The sequence below is a fragment of the Saimiri boliviensis genome, chromosome 2, assembly GCF_048565385.1.
Source record: "Saimiri boliviensis isolate mSaiBol1 chromosome 2, mSaiBol1.pri, whole genome shotgun sequence".
Taxonomy (NCBI): Eukaryota; Metazoa; Chordata; class Mammalia; order Primates; family Cebidae; genus Saimiri; species Saimiri boliviensis.
The window spans coordinates 2,893,056-2,908,952 of NC_133450.1; the positions used below are offsets into that span (position 1 = coordinate 2,893,056).

The window sequence follows — 15,897 nt, forward strand, 5'->3', positions numbered from 1 at the left end:
TTAATTTTTTGTAAAGACAGGGTCTCGCTGTGTTGCCCAGAGTGATCTTGAACTCCTGGCCCCAAGTGATCCTCTCTCCTCAGCCTCCCAAAGTGCTGGGTATAGAGGTGTGAGCCATTGTGCCTGGCCCTCCAAAATATTTTTACTTTCATTTAAGTTTGCCACTGATCTCCTATCCTTACTTTCCCTATGTCTCCTCAATCTTATCTTTATGGTAGTTTAAGAGAATCTAGACTGTTGTTTGCTTAACTGATAGCTCCCCTGGAAGCTATTACCAGTCACATCACTGCCTCACATTGAGTAGGACTTGAAGTTCATGAAACATCTTTCTTATGCTCATCTAACTAAAATGGATCCTTTGTGCTTTATCTTGATGTTCTTTTCTCTTATTTATTTGTATACTGCTTTATTACTCTATCACGTTAGTTGTCAAAGCTAGTAGTTAGTTCACATGTTGATTTTCTAGGCCTGTATCCTTATTAGTCTAAGGTGGGAGAAACAGAGGTAAAATTTCTAAATACCTACCTAAACTGGAAAGGAATAAGGAAAGGAATTAATTTAGTAGAATCTACCTTTCTATTTTTGACAAAATCAGGTTAAAACAAATTGGTTTTACACACACACAGACTTTTTTTATACGGAATTATTGCTGAGAATAGTGTAGTCCAACTTGACTCCATAACTTTTTGGGCTGCTTTATAATTATTAGCTAGTAAGTGTTTTTTATTTTAAATGCGACTATAAAATGTTGAAATTGATCTGGTGCCAGTGTCGTTCTTGTTAACATATCAATCTCTGTGTTTTATAGTCCTTTGAACATATTAACAAGGAAAAAGGAATGACTGGTAATATCAAATCTTACGGTTCTTCGTTATACAGTTTTAGAGATCTGTAAGTAGTTAGCTATAAAATATTTGGTTGGCAGTTGAGAATATTTTTTAAATTCTATAGACAAAAGTAATAAGATAAGGAGTAGGACTACCAGATATTTAAACATACTATAAAGTAACAGTATTGAAGCAGTATGGCAAAGGCCCCAGATTAGATGTGTAGATCATTGAAGACAAATAGAAATAAATGCTGTTATTTATATAAATCTGACATATGTTAAAAGAGGCACTGTTAAACAGTGAGTAATGAACTGATTATTTTAAAATGGGGTTGTAATAACCAGTTAGCAATTTTAAAGAAAAATGCATTTAGATCACTATCTATACCAGATACAACAAAAAGTAAATTTTTGATAAAGTATGGACAATTATATCATTGAAAATCTAGAAGATAAAAACACTGAATATAATTTCTCTGGAGTTCCTAAGCAATTGGAAAACTGGAAAAATAAGATAGTAAAATTGTGTTTTATTGTAACAAATTCACATTTGTTTTATTGTAACTATAGCTCTGTGAACATTACAGGAAAGCATGTCTATTCCACGTTCACAATCTGAAAATTAGTCTCATTTTTTTTTTTTTACATCAGCCGGAAACCATTTTCCTTCCAAACTAGCTAATGAAACACAGAATGCAATTCTTTGTCTAAAATTTTCTTCTGTAGGTGCATTGAAAACTATACAGGAGCTCGTTGTGAAGAGGTTTTTCTCCTAAGCTCCAGCATCCAAACTAAAAGTGACCTGTTTGCAGCTTTCATGGCCATAGCGGTCCTAGTGACACTTACCATCGGAGCCTTCTACTTCCTTTGCAGGTAACTGAAATAGAAACACGCTTTTGTGAAAAGTAATGCACAAAGTAGTTATTCCACTAAAGAATTAATAGGCCCTTTCGTTCTAGATATTTCCAGATACTGTATAATGCTTGGTTGTCTCTTTAATATAGTTTTTGTTATTAACATCATTTTTGAAAGCATCTCAATAGGCAGTCTCAATTTGTTCTTTGTTACTGTTGTCAATATTTAACTTATCTGAACTACTGAGGTAGAGCCATACTCACTATAGCAAATATGCCAAAGCACCTAAACATTTGGGTTAGCTGTGTTTAAAGTAAATTTTGTATGTGAAAAAAAAGGAAAGACTTATGCAATGCTGTACATGTTAGCTTAGACATGTGGTTAATGTGCAGGGTCAGCCATTTAGTGCCTACTGTGTGCTAGGCATAAAGAATACAATAATTAACAAAGCAGACATGTTTTCTAACTTTAGAGATATTTAAATCAATTTGGAGAGATAGACAAATAAATAGGCAATTAATTTGGGGAAACGGGTAACTCACAAGGCAGACAAAAGAAAAAACTAGTTGCATAAAGCAATTACATGCACCGAAGATTACTTTCATTCGTTTTGATCTTCAATTATTTTTGAAATTTTGTGAAAGTAAGGAAATACAGAATTTAGTAAGTTTAGGAGTCATTTGGCATAATTCATCATTAATATTCATTAAACTCACACTGTATTCTATCATAGATACTTGTGAAAATGGAGCTGAAGGTAATCATAAAAGAGATGCAAGTGGGCTAGAGAAGTTTATATACAAAGAAAGGTAACATGTAGGTAAAATAGTCTCTTGTTAGATCCTGATTTCGTAACTACTTTACATCAAGGAATAATTAAAAGTTGAGGAAACTGGGGTTTTTAAAAATATGTGGCATTAAATAGTTTATTCCAAAACATATCATTTAAACAATCCAATAGATTTTCTCAATTTTAGCATCCGACCACTTCAGATACAAAAATTTAAATACAAGCCCACTATATCAGATTGCATTTCCGAGGGATGGCCACAGGATATCTCTTATTCCCACATACTCTTCTGCAGTGTGACCTTGACACTCATCATCAAGAGGGAAAGTTTGTTGCTACAGAATCCTTGAATCTAGGCAGACACTGTGACTGCCTTGATCATAGAATATTGTGGAAATGATACTGTTCCGTTAAGGAAATCGCCTTTAAATACCATGGAAGTTTCCATCTCTTGCCACTCATACTTGGGATGCTCCCTCACAGAACCAGCCACCACGTTGTAAGAAGCCGAAACAGCAGGAGGAACCAGCCCCAACTGAACTTCCAGCCAACCGCCAGCATCAACCAGCCTTTTTAATGAGCCATCCCAGACACTCAGTTCATTGGAGCCTTTAGTTGACTCCTGACTTAACTGTCAGTTTACTGCAACCACACAGAGAACCCAAGTAAAAGATGGCCAGCTGTCAACCCACATAATCATGAGATGAACTTGTTTTATCCCCCAAGTTTGGAGAAGTATGTTATGCATAAGTAGATAACCAGAAGACCCATCTTTGGAATTAGGTCTATGCTTGACTTTAAATGTATCAATGTTTGGAAAGCTGAATGATGATCTATTCTTATTCTATCCCCCTAAACATTTTATCAGTCTAATATGCTAAGGGGAAGACCAATATCTACTTCCCTCATTAATCACTCTGGTGCCAGTTTGGTGATATAGTTTCCATCTGTTATTGATTGGATAATGAATTATGTTTAATTCATTATCCAGTTATGTTTAATTCATTATCATTAATATGTCAGGATAGTCTAGGTTTGGCTACAGTAACTACCAACCCTAATAGTTTAGTGGCTTAATAAACAAGATTATTTCTCACTTATTGTAGGTAATTATTATGGATTGGAGAGCAGGGCTTTGCTAATCATAGTCACTTAAGGACTCAAACCGTTGGAGCAACCCCACCTTGAGTGCTGCTGGTTGTCAAAGGGAAACATATATATACACACACATAGATGAATGAATGAAGTGGTGCTGAATACAAGAGAAAAGAGAAAAGAAACCTCCAATCACAAACATTATGTGGGTCTCCATCCTGAATTCACACTATCTGAATGTCTGGGGGTAAAAAGCCAAGCATATAAAATAATCCAGGCTGGTGATGTCTTCAGGTGGTTGACCGGAAACAAAATATGAATCAATTCTTGAAGAGCCTCCTCTCATCCTTTACCTTAAAAAGTGCCTCACGTTATGAAATGATTACCAAACATAGAAGGAAAGAGGCGCAATGAATTAGAACTAGCAGAAACAATAGGTAGTAGGATCAGATATTCAGAAATCTGTATTTATTGGAAGAATCGGCCACATGATGTAAAATATATACGTTTATTATGTATCAAAAAATGAGAGGCTTAGAAATAAGCAAATTTGGCAAAGACCCAAACAGATCTCCAACAAATCAAATATAATTTTTTAAAATTCAGTACATATCTTAGTTCAATACATTTTTAAAATTTAATGTATGTCTTTAAACAGCAGATTAAACACAATAAAATAATTAATTAATTGGAAAATAGGAAAAATTACCCAGAGGGCAATCCTCAGAGAAAAAGAAGTGGAAAATATTGAAGAGAAGTCAAGCAGCATGGTGACCAGAGTGTATGTGTCTAACTTATGCTTAATTGGAATTCCAGAAGAAAAGAGAGACGGGGGCAGAAGCAGCATTTGAAAAAGAGACTTTTTCGGCCGGGCGCGGTGGCTCGAGCCTGTAATCCCAGCACTTTGGGAGGCCGAGGCGGGTGGATCACGAGGTCGAGAGATCGAGACCATCCTGGTCAACATGGTGAAACCCCGTCTCTACTAAAAATACAAAAAATTAGCTGGGCATGGTGGCGCGTGCCTGTCATCCCAGCTACTCAGGAGGCTGAGGCAGGAGAATTGCCTGAACCCAGGAGGCGGAGGTTGCGGTGAGCCGAGATCGCGCCATTGCACTCCAGCCTGGGTAACAAGAGCGAAACTCCGTCTCAAAAAAAAAAAAAAAAGAAAAAAAGAAAAGAAAAAGAGACTTTTTCAGAGCTGATGAAAGTCACCCACAGATGTTAGAAGCCTAACAAATCTCAAGCAGGACAAATGAAAATAAATTTACACGTGGTGCAACGTAGCAATTACAAAACACCATTTCTAAAGACAACATCCCAGAAGTAGGAAAGAACGGCAGATTCCCATCAAAAATGCCACAATTAAGCCAGAAGCTTGACTTCTCGGTCAGAGGGAAGGAAAACTAGAGCACGGAGCGGCGAGATCGTCAGTGCACTGAGAGAAGACAGTGACCCCAAATTCCTGTGGCAGGAAGACATCTCTCAGGAATGAGGGTAAGATGAAGATAATCTTTGCTAAGCAAAATTTGGGAGCGTTATCCCTGCGTAAACCTTCTGCCTGAAGGGTATATGTCAGGGAAAAGGAAGTGGATCCTATATGGCTTGTGCAAAATGCAAGAAAGAACAGAGAAAGCTATTAATATGTGAATAAATCAGAACAAATATTATATAAGTTGTAACAATAAAATTGTCCTATGTATTTTTAAAAAGGAGTTAAAATGCATAATAACAAACAAGTTGAAAGGATTGTAATTAAAGTGAACCAAGGTCTTTATATGGGGGAGGATAACTATATGAGGTAATTTTGACCTTGATATTTTACCATGAATATTAAAATGTCTAGGGCAACACATAACAGAAATTCAAAGTGTATCATTTCCAAATTAGCAGAATGACAAACATCGAATTAAAAATAACCAACTAGTTAAAAATACATAAAAAAGAAAATTAAAAATTAGAAAACAGGATAAATAGAAAGCATGGCATGGATCTAGGCTGTTCTGTAGTGACCATGTGAAATGTATTTGTCTCTTGAAAATGTGGTGCTTTCAAGAATGAAATTGTTTTCTCTCATAGTTTTCAGTCCATTCGTGGTTGAAATTGCTTTAAACTGAGGGCCTTTTGAACTTTAGTGAGTAATTGGTGCCATCACTGAATGAGGTTCAAAATGATACCCCACTAATGCTAAAATCTAGGCTAGAATCAGTAGTGTTTCAGGAATAGAAGCAGTATGCTTTTAGAAAATACATACCATTTTGCAGTGGTAAAGTGGGTCTGAATTCATTTTCATTGATCTAAGCTAAAATTGCATATAGACATTGAAAAAATGCCATCACTGTACATGCCCAAATCATCACATAAATTATAACCTATATTCATTGATCAAATGACTGAAAAACCTGATGTACTGTTACCTTGAAAATGTCCAAAATGTCTTTTAAAAATGCCATTACTAGAATAACTGACTAAAGCCACCCCATGTCACATAAGGGTCCCAACTGCAAATGAAAGCTAACCTTTTTAAAAAGGGCACGAAAATAACACTAAGATACGACAGCTTTGCTGCTGTCTCAAAAAGTCCAGGTCATCAGCACCTGAAGTCCCCACAGATGACCTGTGGGTACTAATGGATTTGTTAAATCATGGGGAACAGTTTTAAAGCAGCCCTGACCACGTCAGGTAGTTGTGGAAGGAAAATGAACCTTCAAATAGTCAAGCTATACTTTCATTTGAATGCCATGATGTGTTGTAAAAAGGGGGAATAAAGAGAAATTTAAAAAAAAAAAAAAGTTCTTTCTAAGTCTTCTGGCAATGCTTTTCCTAGCACTCATTTTCCGTTTCTGTGTCTCTCCTCTTTATTGTCAGGAAGGGCCCCTTTCAGAGAGCAGGTTCAGTCCAGTATGATATCAGCCTGGTGGAGATGAGCGGGACCAACGCCCACCACAGTGAGTAAACTCAAAGCGAATGCTTGTTTTAAAACCCTAGATGAGACTGTTGTTGTTACCCGTAGGGATGTGGATGTAGATCTATCCAGAAGAAAAAGGTTGATCCTGAAATTTTTTTATGGGTTTTTTTTTTTTTTTTTTTTTTGCCAGATACCGTCTTTCACATAAAAATGAACTTATTATCAGTATGACATAAATCACATTTTTTCCCCAAGCAAAATAATGTTATCTCAATATGCGAAATTCTGGTGTTAGCTCTAATGTGCCACACAGATAGAAGGTAGTAGTTTCTCAGGAATATTTTGAAGTGAGCTAGCATATGGGGAGGAGGAAGAGTTTCACCTGTAAAGATCAGCAAATCTTTGGAAAACTTGTAGACAAATTGATGTTTAAAATTGTCTTGAGACTTCTTGCCAAGATGGAGTAACAGGCACTGGATTTACTTCCTTCTACTTAAAACAACAAAAAATGGACAAAATCTACGAAACAGTGGTTTTGAAGGCACTGCTATCAGGCAGCAAAGGAACCAGGAGCCCTGAGACATGGAAAACAGACTAGGTGAGCCAATGATTGCCTTGGATTACTGGCTGGAGAGAGTTTCCAGGCTTTTGTGCAAGGTGGCAAACCCCAGGCTGAGTCTGGCAGACTGTGAGTTGATGGAGCTGAGAGTTGGAACAGATCAAGGTGACTATATTATACTGAAGAGTCCTGGGAAAAAGAGAGCTGTATGAAGAGAGAACTCCAGAGATCTTCAGTTCAAGGATTCAGCTGAATACTAACCATGGCATGTGTGGGAGGAAAATACTTGAGGGTGTGGGAAAAAAAATCACCTGAAAGGATGAGAGGTGCCCAGTATTCACAAGTGCCAGGAAACGTGTCTGTTCCCACCGAGACTGAGAAGCTCACTGTTCATGGGGCACTGGGTAGAGCACACAGAAGGTGTCTCTCTGATAGTGGGGAATAACTAGCCCTAAGTGAAGCACTGCTCCAGTCCGGCCTACTAAACTGTAAAAGCATGAGCTGACAGTATAAAATTGTTTCCAAATAACTACATCCCAGATCAAATCGCAGCAATGCTAAAAACAGCTAGTACCCGACAGGTGAAATTAATAATGTTTCACATCCAGTAAAATTACCAGCCTCCAAAGAAGCAGCAAATGTGCTCAAAATGAGAAATATTAAGAAACTGAAGGTGGGGCATGGTGGCTCATGCCTATAATCCCAACACTTTGGGAGGCCGAGGCAGGTGGATCACTTGAGGTCAGGAGTTCAAACCAGCCTGGCCAACATGGTGAAACCCCATCTCCACTAGAATACAGGAAAAAAAAATTAGCCAGTGCTGGGTGCCTGTAATCCCAGCTACTCTGGAGCTAAGGCAGAAGAATTGATTGAACCGGGAGGCAGAGGTTGCAGTGAGCCGTGATTGCGCCTCTGCACTCCAGCCTGGGTGACAGAACAAGACTCCATCTAAAAAAAAAAAAAAAAAAAAAAATTGAAACTGATGTTAGAAATGCCAGGCAAGCATAGTTATCATAAATGTATTACATAGATTCAAAAGTTAAGTAGAAACACGGAAGATGTATTTTTTAAAGGGTCCAAATCGAACTTTCAGAGATGAAGACTGGTCTGGGATAAACACACACACACACACACACACACCCCAAAAAACAAAACAAAAAAACACTGGATGGTATTTGTTAATACCACACCATAGAAAATGGTATTACCTACCATAGAAAATATTGGTGAACTTGAAGATATAGCAATATAAACTGTGAAAAAAAAACACAGAAAGAAAATTTTTTAGATGAAAAGACCATCAGTGAGCTGTGACAACTGCAGGTGGCATAATATTGGGTTAATTGGAGTCCCTGAAGGAGATAAGAGAGAAGAGGGAAAAGAACAAATATTTGAAGAAATGAGAGTCAACAATTTTTCTAGATTTAATAAAAACAGTCAGTTCACACATATAAGAAGTTCACCAAAGGTCTGGCACTCTGACTCACACCTGTAATCCCAGCATTTTGGGAGGCTGAGGCAGGAGGATCACTTGAAACAAGGAGTTTGAGACCAGCCTGGGAAACACAGTGAGATCCCATTTCTACAAAAAAGAAACAAAATTAGCTGGGCACGATGGAGTCTATCTGTAGTCCCAGCTACTTGGGAGGTGGGAGAATCACTTGAGCCCAGGAGGTCAAGGCTACAGTGAGGTGAGACTGTGCCACCGCACTCCAGCCTGAGTGACAGAGTAATACACCAAGACATATCATAACCAAGTTGCTCAAACCAGTGATAAAGTCTTAAAGGCAGCTAGGAAAAGACACATTCCAGACAGAGAAACAAAGCTAAGGATTTCAGCAAGCATTTTTCAGAATAACACACCTTAAAAGAGTGGAGCAATATATATAATGTATTTTAAAAGGTAAACCTATAATTCTGCATCAGCAAAAATATCTTTCAAACACAGGCAAAATAGGCAAATCAATCTTGGAAAAGATGAACAAAGTTTTGCCTATTTCTTTTCACACTTCCTAATTCCTAAACTTACTATGAAGCTGCAGTAATCAATGTAGTACTGGCATAAGGATAAACACATAGATGAATACAATTGAGAATTCAGATGTACCTCCTTACATTTATAGTCAATGCATTTTTAAAGGGTGCAAGACAATTCAGTGGGGGGTAATAATAGTCTTTTCAACAAATAGTGCTGGAAAAACTGGAAATCCACTCACAAAAGAATGGATTTAAACACCTACTTCATACCATATATTAAAATTAACTCAAAATGGATCAAAGATCGAAATGTAAGAGCTAAAGCTATATAACTCTGAAGAGAAAACACAGGTGTAAATCCTCATGACCTTGAATTAGGCAATGGATTCTGAGATCTCCTAAAAATACAAGCAAAAAGAAAAATGCATAAACTGGATTCATTAACATTAAAAACGAAAAAAAACTTTTGTGCTTCAAAGGTTACCTTCAAGAAAGTGAAAAGACAATCTACTTCTGAGAGAAAAAATTTCTTAAATCATACGTATAAGACCTCTCATACGTACGATTTGAAATACATATATGTATTTGCATATATAAATAACATTTACAACTTATTTAAGAAATGAGCGAAGGATTGGAAAAGAGTTCTCCAAATAATATGTACAAATGACTAGTAATCCCATGAAAAGACAATCATCATTAGCCAGCATGAAAATGACGATCGAAACCACAATGTAACCGAGCGTGCTGCGTACTGTTATAGTCCCAGCTATTAGGAGGCTGAGGTGGAGGATCGCTTGAGCCCGGGAGTTTGAGGCCAGCCTGGGCAACATAACCAAGACCCCATTTCTAAAAATAACACAAACTTCAGGGAGGGTGAAAAAAAATGTACATGAATGTTCATAGCACATAGCAGCATTATTCATAATAGCCAAAAAAGTAGAAATTTATCAAATGTCCATCAGCTGATAAATGGATAAATAAAATGTGCTATATTCCTACTATGGAATATTATTTGGCAGGAAATAGAAATGAAGTCGTAATATATGCTGGAACATGGATGGACTTTGAAAACAATATGCTGAAGTAAAAGAAGCCAGTCATAAAGGAACACATATTTTATGATAACATTTGTATGAAATGCCAGAGCAGGGAAATCTATAGAGACAGACCGTAGATTAACGTTTGCCAAGGGTTGGAGGAAATGGGGGGATACTGGGGAGTAAAGGCTTAAGGGACGTGGGCTTGCTTTTTGGGAATGAAGGAGTCATCAAATTGATTGTGCTGATAGTTGTACAACTCCGAATATACTAAAAGCTACTGAATCATACAGTTTAAATGAGTGAATTGTATATGAATTATATCTCAAAGCCATAAAAAAATCAGTAAACTAACTGTTTAGAAAAAATGAAGGCAAAGTAGAGATTTTCTAGGCATATGAAAGCTGAAAGAATTTATCATCACCAGAACCACACTAAGTAAATGTTAAAGGAAGACCTTCAGGCAAAAGGACAGTATCAGATGGAAATATGGATAGACACCAGCAATGACAACTACGTGGAAATTGACAATTTAATGAACAATCTTAACGACATAGTATGGGACTTACAACATACAGAAAAGCAAAACATATAATAAGAAAATACAAAGCTTGGGAAGGTAGCAAGAGAAACACCCCCCTGTAAGGTTCTTATGCTAAATGTCAAGCAGTATATCATCACTTGAAGGGAAACTGTGATAAGTCAAAAATGTATGCTAGAAACTCTAGAGCAACTTGTAAAAAGTCCAAATCACCCAGTTAATATAGAGTTTATACAACTGAAAAAAATTAATGTGATATGCTATCTAAAAGAAATATACTTTAAGTATAAAAACACAAAGAGGTTAAAAGTAAAAGGATGAATAAAGATATATCACAGGCACGGTGGCTCATGCCTTGAGGTCACAAGTTCGAGATCAGCCTGGCCAACATGGCAAAACCCCGTCTCTACTAAAAATACAAAAATTAGCTGGGTATGGTGGCAGGCACCTGTAATCCCAGCTATTTGGGAGGCTGAGGCAGGAGAATCGCTTGAACCCAGGAGGCAGAGGTTGCAGTAAGCTGAGATCGAGCCACTGTACTCCAACCTGGGCCACAGGCTGAGACTTCATCTCAACAAAAAGAAGAAAGAAAGAAGAAAGAGGAAGAAAGAAAGAAAAAGAAGAAAGAAAAGAAAGAAAGAAAGAAAGGAAGAAAGGAAGAAAAGAAAGAGAAAGCTCACCCAGATCAAACTCCTTTTTATGAAATATTCTCGGAAAATCTAGAAGATAATGTCTCCGAGATTTTAAAATTCTTAGCATTACAGGCTGAAGAAATCATGATGTGGTGATATACTTTAGTGACAGCTGTGCAAGAAAAATTAAATGAAACAAAAACCAAAATGGAGGAAGACATGTATCTAGCATCTAAAAAGAACTCTTTCACATCAATAATAAAAAGTCAATCCAATTAAAATTTGGGCAAGAAAAAAGCAGAAGAAGCCATAGAGCAATTATTCCATGGCATTCCTGTTTACAATTCAGCATTTCTTAAGGGGGGAAGCCATGTTTGATGCAGAACTCTTGGAAATCAAAAAGAACCAAATGAAAGAATAAGCAAGAAAAAATAAGTGGGAAACAGCTACTTGAAACAGATCTAAATCTTGACACATCCGATATCCAGTTCTTGGGAGGATGCTGGAAACAACGTCGGGTTAACTGAGTCTTTGTTCCAGGAAATGGGTTATCTGGGACTGGGGGATGAGGAGATGATCCAGACTCCAATCCTGCTGACCCAGAAATGACTCCACTGGCCAGAGGACTGTCCCCATCTGCAGGGAGTCTCAGCTGCCACAGCAGCATGGCTAAGCTCAGAGGGCTTTGATTTTCCTTTCCTTTTCTCCAAGAAGAAATAACTTTGAGAATATTCTTCTGTTAGATTTAATCATTCAACTTAATAAACTTACCTTAAAATTTTAAAAAAGTCAATTGTATTCCTATATATCAATAACAATTAGATACGGAAATTTGGTACGGAATGATCATTTACAATAGAATCTCAATATATTAAGTACATAGGAATACATCAGACAAAAATATGAAAGACCTATACAGTGAAAACTAAAAAAAAATTGCTGAGAGAAACGAAGACCTAAATAAATGGAGAGTTATATTTTGTTCATAGATTTTGAAGATTTAATATTATAAGATGTCAGTTCTCAAATTGACCTATATAGATGCAATGCCATCCCCGACAATATCTCAAAGGTGTTTTTGTAAAAATTGACAAGGTGATTCTGAAATTCCCAACGACATGCAAAGGTCCTAGAATAGAGAAAATCGTTTTGAAAAAGAAGAGCAAAGTTGGAAGCCTCATACTGTCTGATTTCCTGACTTAACTATAAAGCTACAATAATCAAGACAACATGGTACTGGTATCCAGATAGACCACAACTGATTTTTTACAAAGCTGCCAAGGCAATTCAATATAGAAAGGATAGTCTTTCCGACAAATGATGCAGGGGAGTTTGGATATTCACATGCAAAAACATGAATTCAGACGCTTTACCGTAGACCAAAAAAAAAAAAAAAAAAACTCAAAATGTATCTAAATATAAGAGCTAAAACTATAAAACTATTATAAGAAAACATTAGAGAAAGTCTTTGTGACATTGAATTAGGCAAAGATTTTTAGATACAAAAAGCGCGGTTGGGCTGGGCACAGTGGCTCATGCCTGTAATCCCAGCGCTTTGGGAGGCCAAGGCAGGTGAATCACCTGAGGTCAGGAGTGCGATACCAGCCTGGCCAACATGGCGAAACCCCGTCTCTACTAAAAATACAAAAATTAGCTGGGCCTGGTGGCAGGCGCCTGTAATCCCAGCTACCTACCCTGGAGGCTAAGGCAGGAGAATCCCTTGAACCCAGGAGGTGGAGGTTGCAGTGAGCCAAGATCGTGCCACTGCACTCTAGCCTAGACAACAGAGTGAGATTCTCTCTTAAGAAAAAAAAGAAGAAAAAAAAGAAAGAAAGAAAAAGAAATTCTCAGAGAACGGAGATTTTAGATGATCATGGTGTTAACTGGAAAGGTTAACGCTAGGGGCCAAATCTGATAGAAGCAAGTTTGGAAATAGTATCCTGCCATTAGATCTTGAATGCACAAGCATCCATGCTTGTAATTCATCAACAGCGTTTTCCCCAAAAGGTTTGCCTCTTGATTTTTTTATTTTCCCCAGAATGTTCAGTGGTATGGCAAAGACTTTTTTTTTTTTTTTTAGAAACCACACACATATAAAACAACTTTTGACTCCTTTTTGTTTATAAAGACATATTTGCGCATATTATATATATATATAGTTGTGTTATATATATATATGGCCATGCAGCCTCTCCACACATATACATATGCTCTGGTTAACTGGAGAGTTTTGGAACTCGACTATTACTATTTTTTTTTAATAGAAAAAGACATAATAACAAAGCTTAAAAATTGGGCTAAAGTATTAGGCTTAGCTCACAAAATTAGCTCATTTGACCAAACATTTTTTCAAGGATTGAACAGTCTCAGTCAATAAATGCAAGGCCATAACTATAAGCAAACAACAACCCCCACCACACACACACACACACACACACACACACACACACACGCCTTTTACTAAATGTGATATGTGTCATGCAAATAAAGTTAGATTATCTGATGAGGAGAGTTGATGGTGAAGACTGGGAGTTACTTAAAAATGTCAACTCATTATGAAAATCATAGCGTAAATATACGTCGTATTTTAAAACGTACAAAAGACCTTCCTTCACCAAGGGTGTCCTCCCGCCACCACACCATCAAGCCTTATTTCATTGCTAGGTTTACTCACGTCGCCTTGTGCGCCTCTGGAATGTAATCCTCCCTGGGTAACCTTTCCCATTTATTCCGAGCAATCCACAGCCTAAAGTCTTAGCATGCATTTGTACTGGCTATAGACCGCCCATACTACAATAATGCCCTAAAGCTGACAACACAACTCTCCAAGTAGAAAGCAGTGTAACAGTATTAATCATGCGGCCGGGCACGGTGGCTCAAGCCTGTCATCCCAGCACTTTGGGAGGCCGAGGCGGGTGGATCACGAGGTCGAGAGATCGAGACCATCCTGGCCAACATGGTGAAACCCCGTCTCTACTAAAAATATACAAAAAACTAGCTGGGCGTGGTGGCGCGTGCCTGTAATCCCAGCTACTTAGGAGGCTGAGGCAGGAGAATTGCCTGAACCCAGGAGGCGGAGGTTGCGGTGAGCCGAGATCGTGCCATTGCACTCCAGCCTGGGTAACAAGAGCGAAACTCCGTCTAAAAAAAAAAAAAAAAAAAAAAAAAAAAAAAAAAAAAAATATTAATCATGCACATTACATGCCTGTGTGCCAGGCACTGTGGTTAATATTTCAAATCTCTTAACCCCCCATAAGTCTTAACAACTGCATGGGATAGGTGGTGTTTTTCTCACTTTACAATGAGAAAACAGGTTTGGGGACCTTAAACTCATGTTTTTCTTACTGCACTTCGGTTCCACAGATGTGGGTGATAGTCTCAGGGCTTATTGGCTGCAGAGGGAGTTTGTGTCTCAATACAGGTAGTGCTCGACTTACAACCACGGTCGGGACCGCAGCATGGTCGTAACACGATTTGGTTAAGTTGAGTAGCCTCTATGTACAGTTGAGATGGTGCACGCGGAGACGGTGGTGCTGCCGGAAGCTGGTCCGCCCTGTCGTGTGCCCAGCTGGGCAACGTTTGCGCTGCCAGACGCGGAGCAGTCGTGGCTAGCGATTGTGGTCGTAAAGTCAAATGGTCGGAAGTTGCATAGGTCGTAAGTCGATCAATACCTGTAGTCCCAATTAGCCACAGGTTTTATTGGTCTTTCTGTTTCCTTGGTATTTTCTAGCCATCTATTACTACTGTCATTGCTGTTAACAGTGACTCACTCTAGCAATCTTTTCCCCTCAACCACCCTTTCCTAACTTGTAATATCTCAGAAAGGTCACCAGCCTTGTTTAGAACTTTGGGTAAAAGAGGCATTGAGCAAAGGCGGTGGTGATAGTGGTGGTGGCGGTAGAAGGGTTGGGACTTGAATGGGGAATCTGACGTTTTGAGGAGTCTTATAGGACAGGGTGCTGGAAATTTTCGATATTCTAGGTTAGTTTACCTCAACACGTCCTATGACAAACACAGGGGTTGGCTTATGTATGTGAATAAGATGAGAGAGACATGTAGGTAGGTGTGCATATAAAGAAAAATCGCTGTGGAGAAAGCATCTTAATTCTTGTTTTTCATAGATCATGGAGAACACTGAAGAAATGGCAAAGTGAACCAAATCATTGCTTTTATTTTACAAAGGCAGAAAATGAAACACCGTTAGGTAAAAGAAAAATGTAATCCTTTATTTCCTAAATGAAATGCTTGTGTAACCTGTCGTATCATGAACCTGTCATAATCCACTCTGCTGCAAGGTGTGTGTGCTTTCGTAATTGCGTCAGCCCATCAGCAATGGCTAAGTAGGGGATACCAGCATAATTCGGAAGTCACATTGGCTCAACATGACTCTCCCCGGAAAGCTGATGTGCTGAAGCAACCAGAGACAAATGTTCACACACCCAGAGAGAAACCCTAAGGGATAGATGAAAAGCTTATGAAAAAGGATGAAAATCCTTTAAGTGCAAGGAGTGGCTGGCTTAGGGGCCTTCAAAACGACCTCATTCTTGCTCTGTTGATGTATCTGAGAAGCTGCAAGTACAGATGAAAACACTGAGAAGACGTTTCACCTGGCAATTAGAAAAAAGCACTGACTGGCTGGGCGTGGTGGCTCATGCCTATAATCCCAGCACTTTG

General features: G+C 38.2%; 1 protein-coding gene and 1 pseudogene across 4 annotated transcripts in view; both read left to right on the forward strand.

The window, feature by feature from the left end:
* The window catches only part of NRG4 (neuregulin 4), a 76,810-nt gene that overhangs the window by 46,886 nt on the left and 14,027 nt on the right, over positions 1 to 15,897 (forward strand). For all 4 annotated transcript variants that reach the window (XM_074392644.1, XM_074392641.1, XM_074392642.1 and 1 more), the window contains exons 4-5: positions 1,556 to 1,702; positions 6,435 to 6,514. In XM_074392644.1, coding sequence (XP_074248745.1) covers positions 1,556 to 1,702; positions 6,435 to 6,514 — 227 coding nt within the window. The remainder of the gene's footprint in view (positions 1 to 1,555; positions 1,703 to 6,434; positions 6,515 to 15,897) is intronic.
* On the forward strand, positions 11,368 to 14,164 carry LOC141583458 (RWD domain-containing protein 1 pseudogene; annotated as a pseudogene).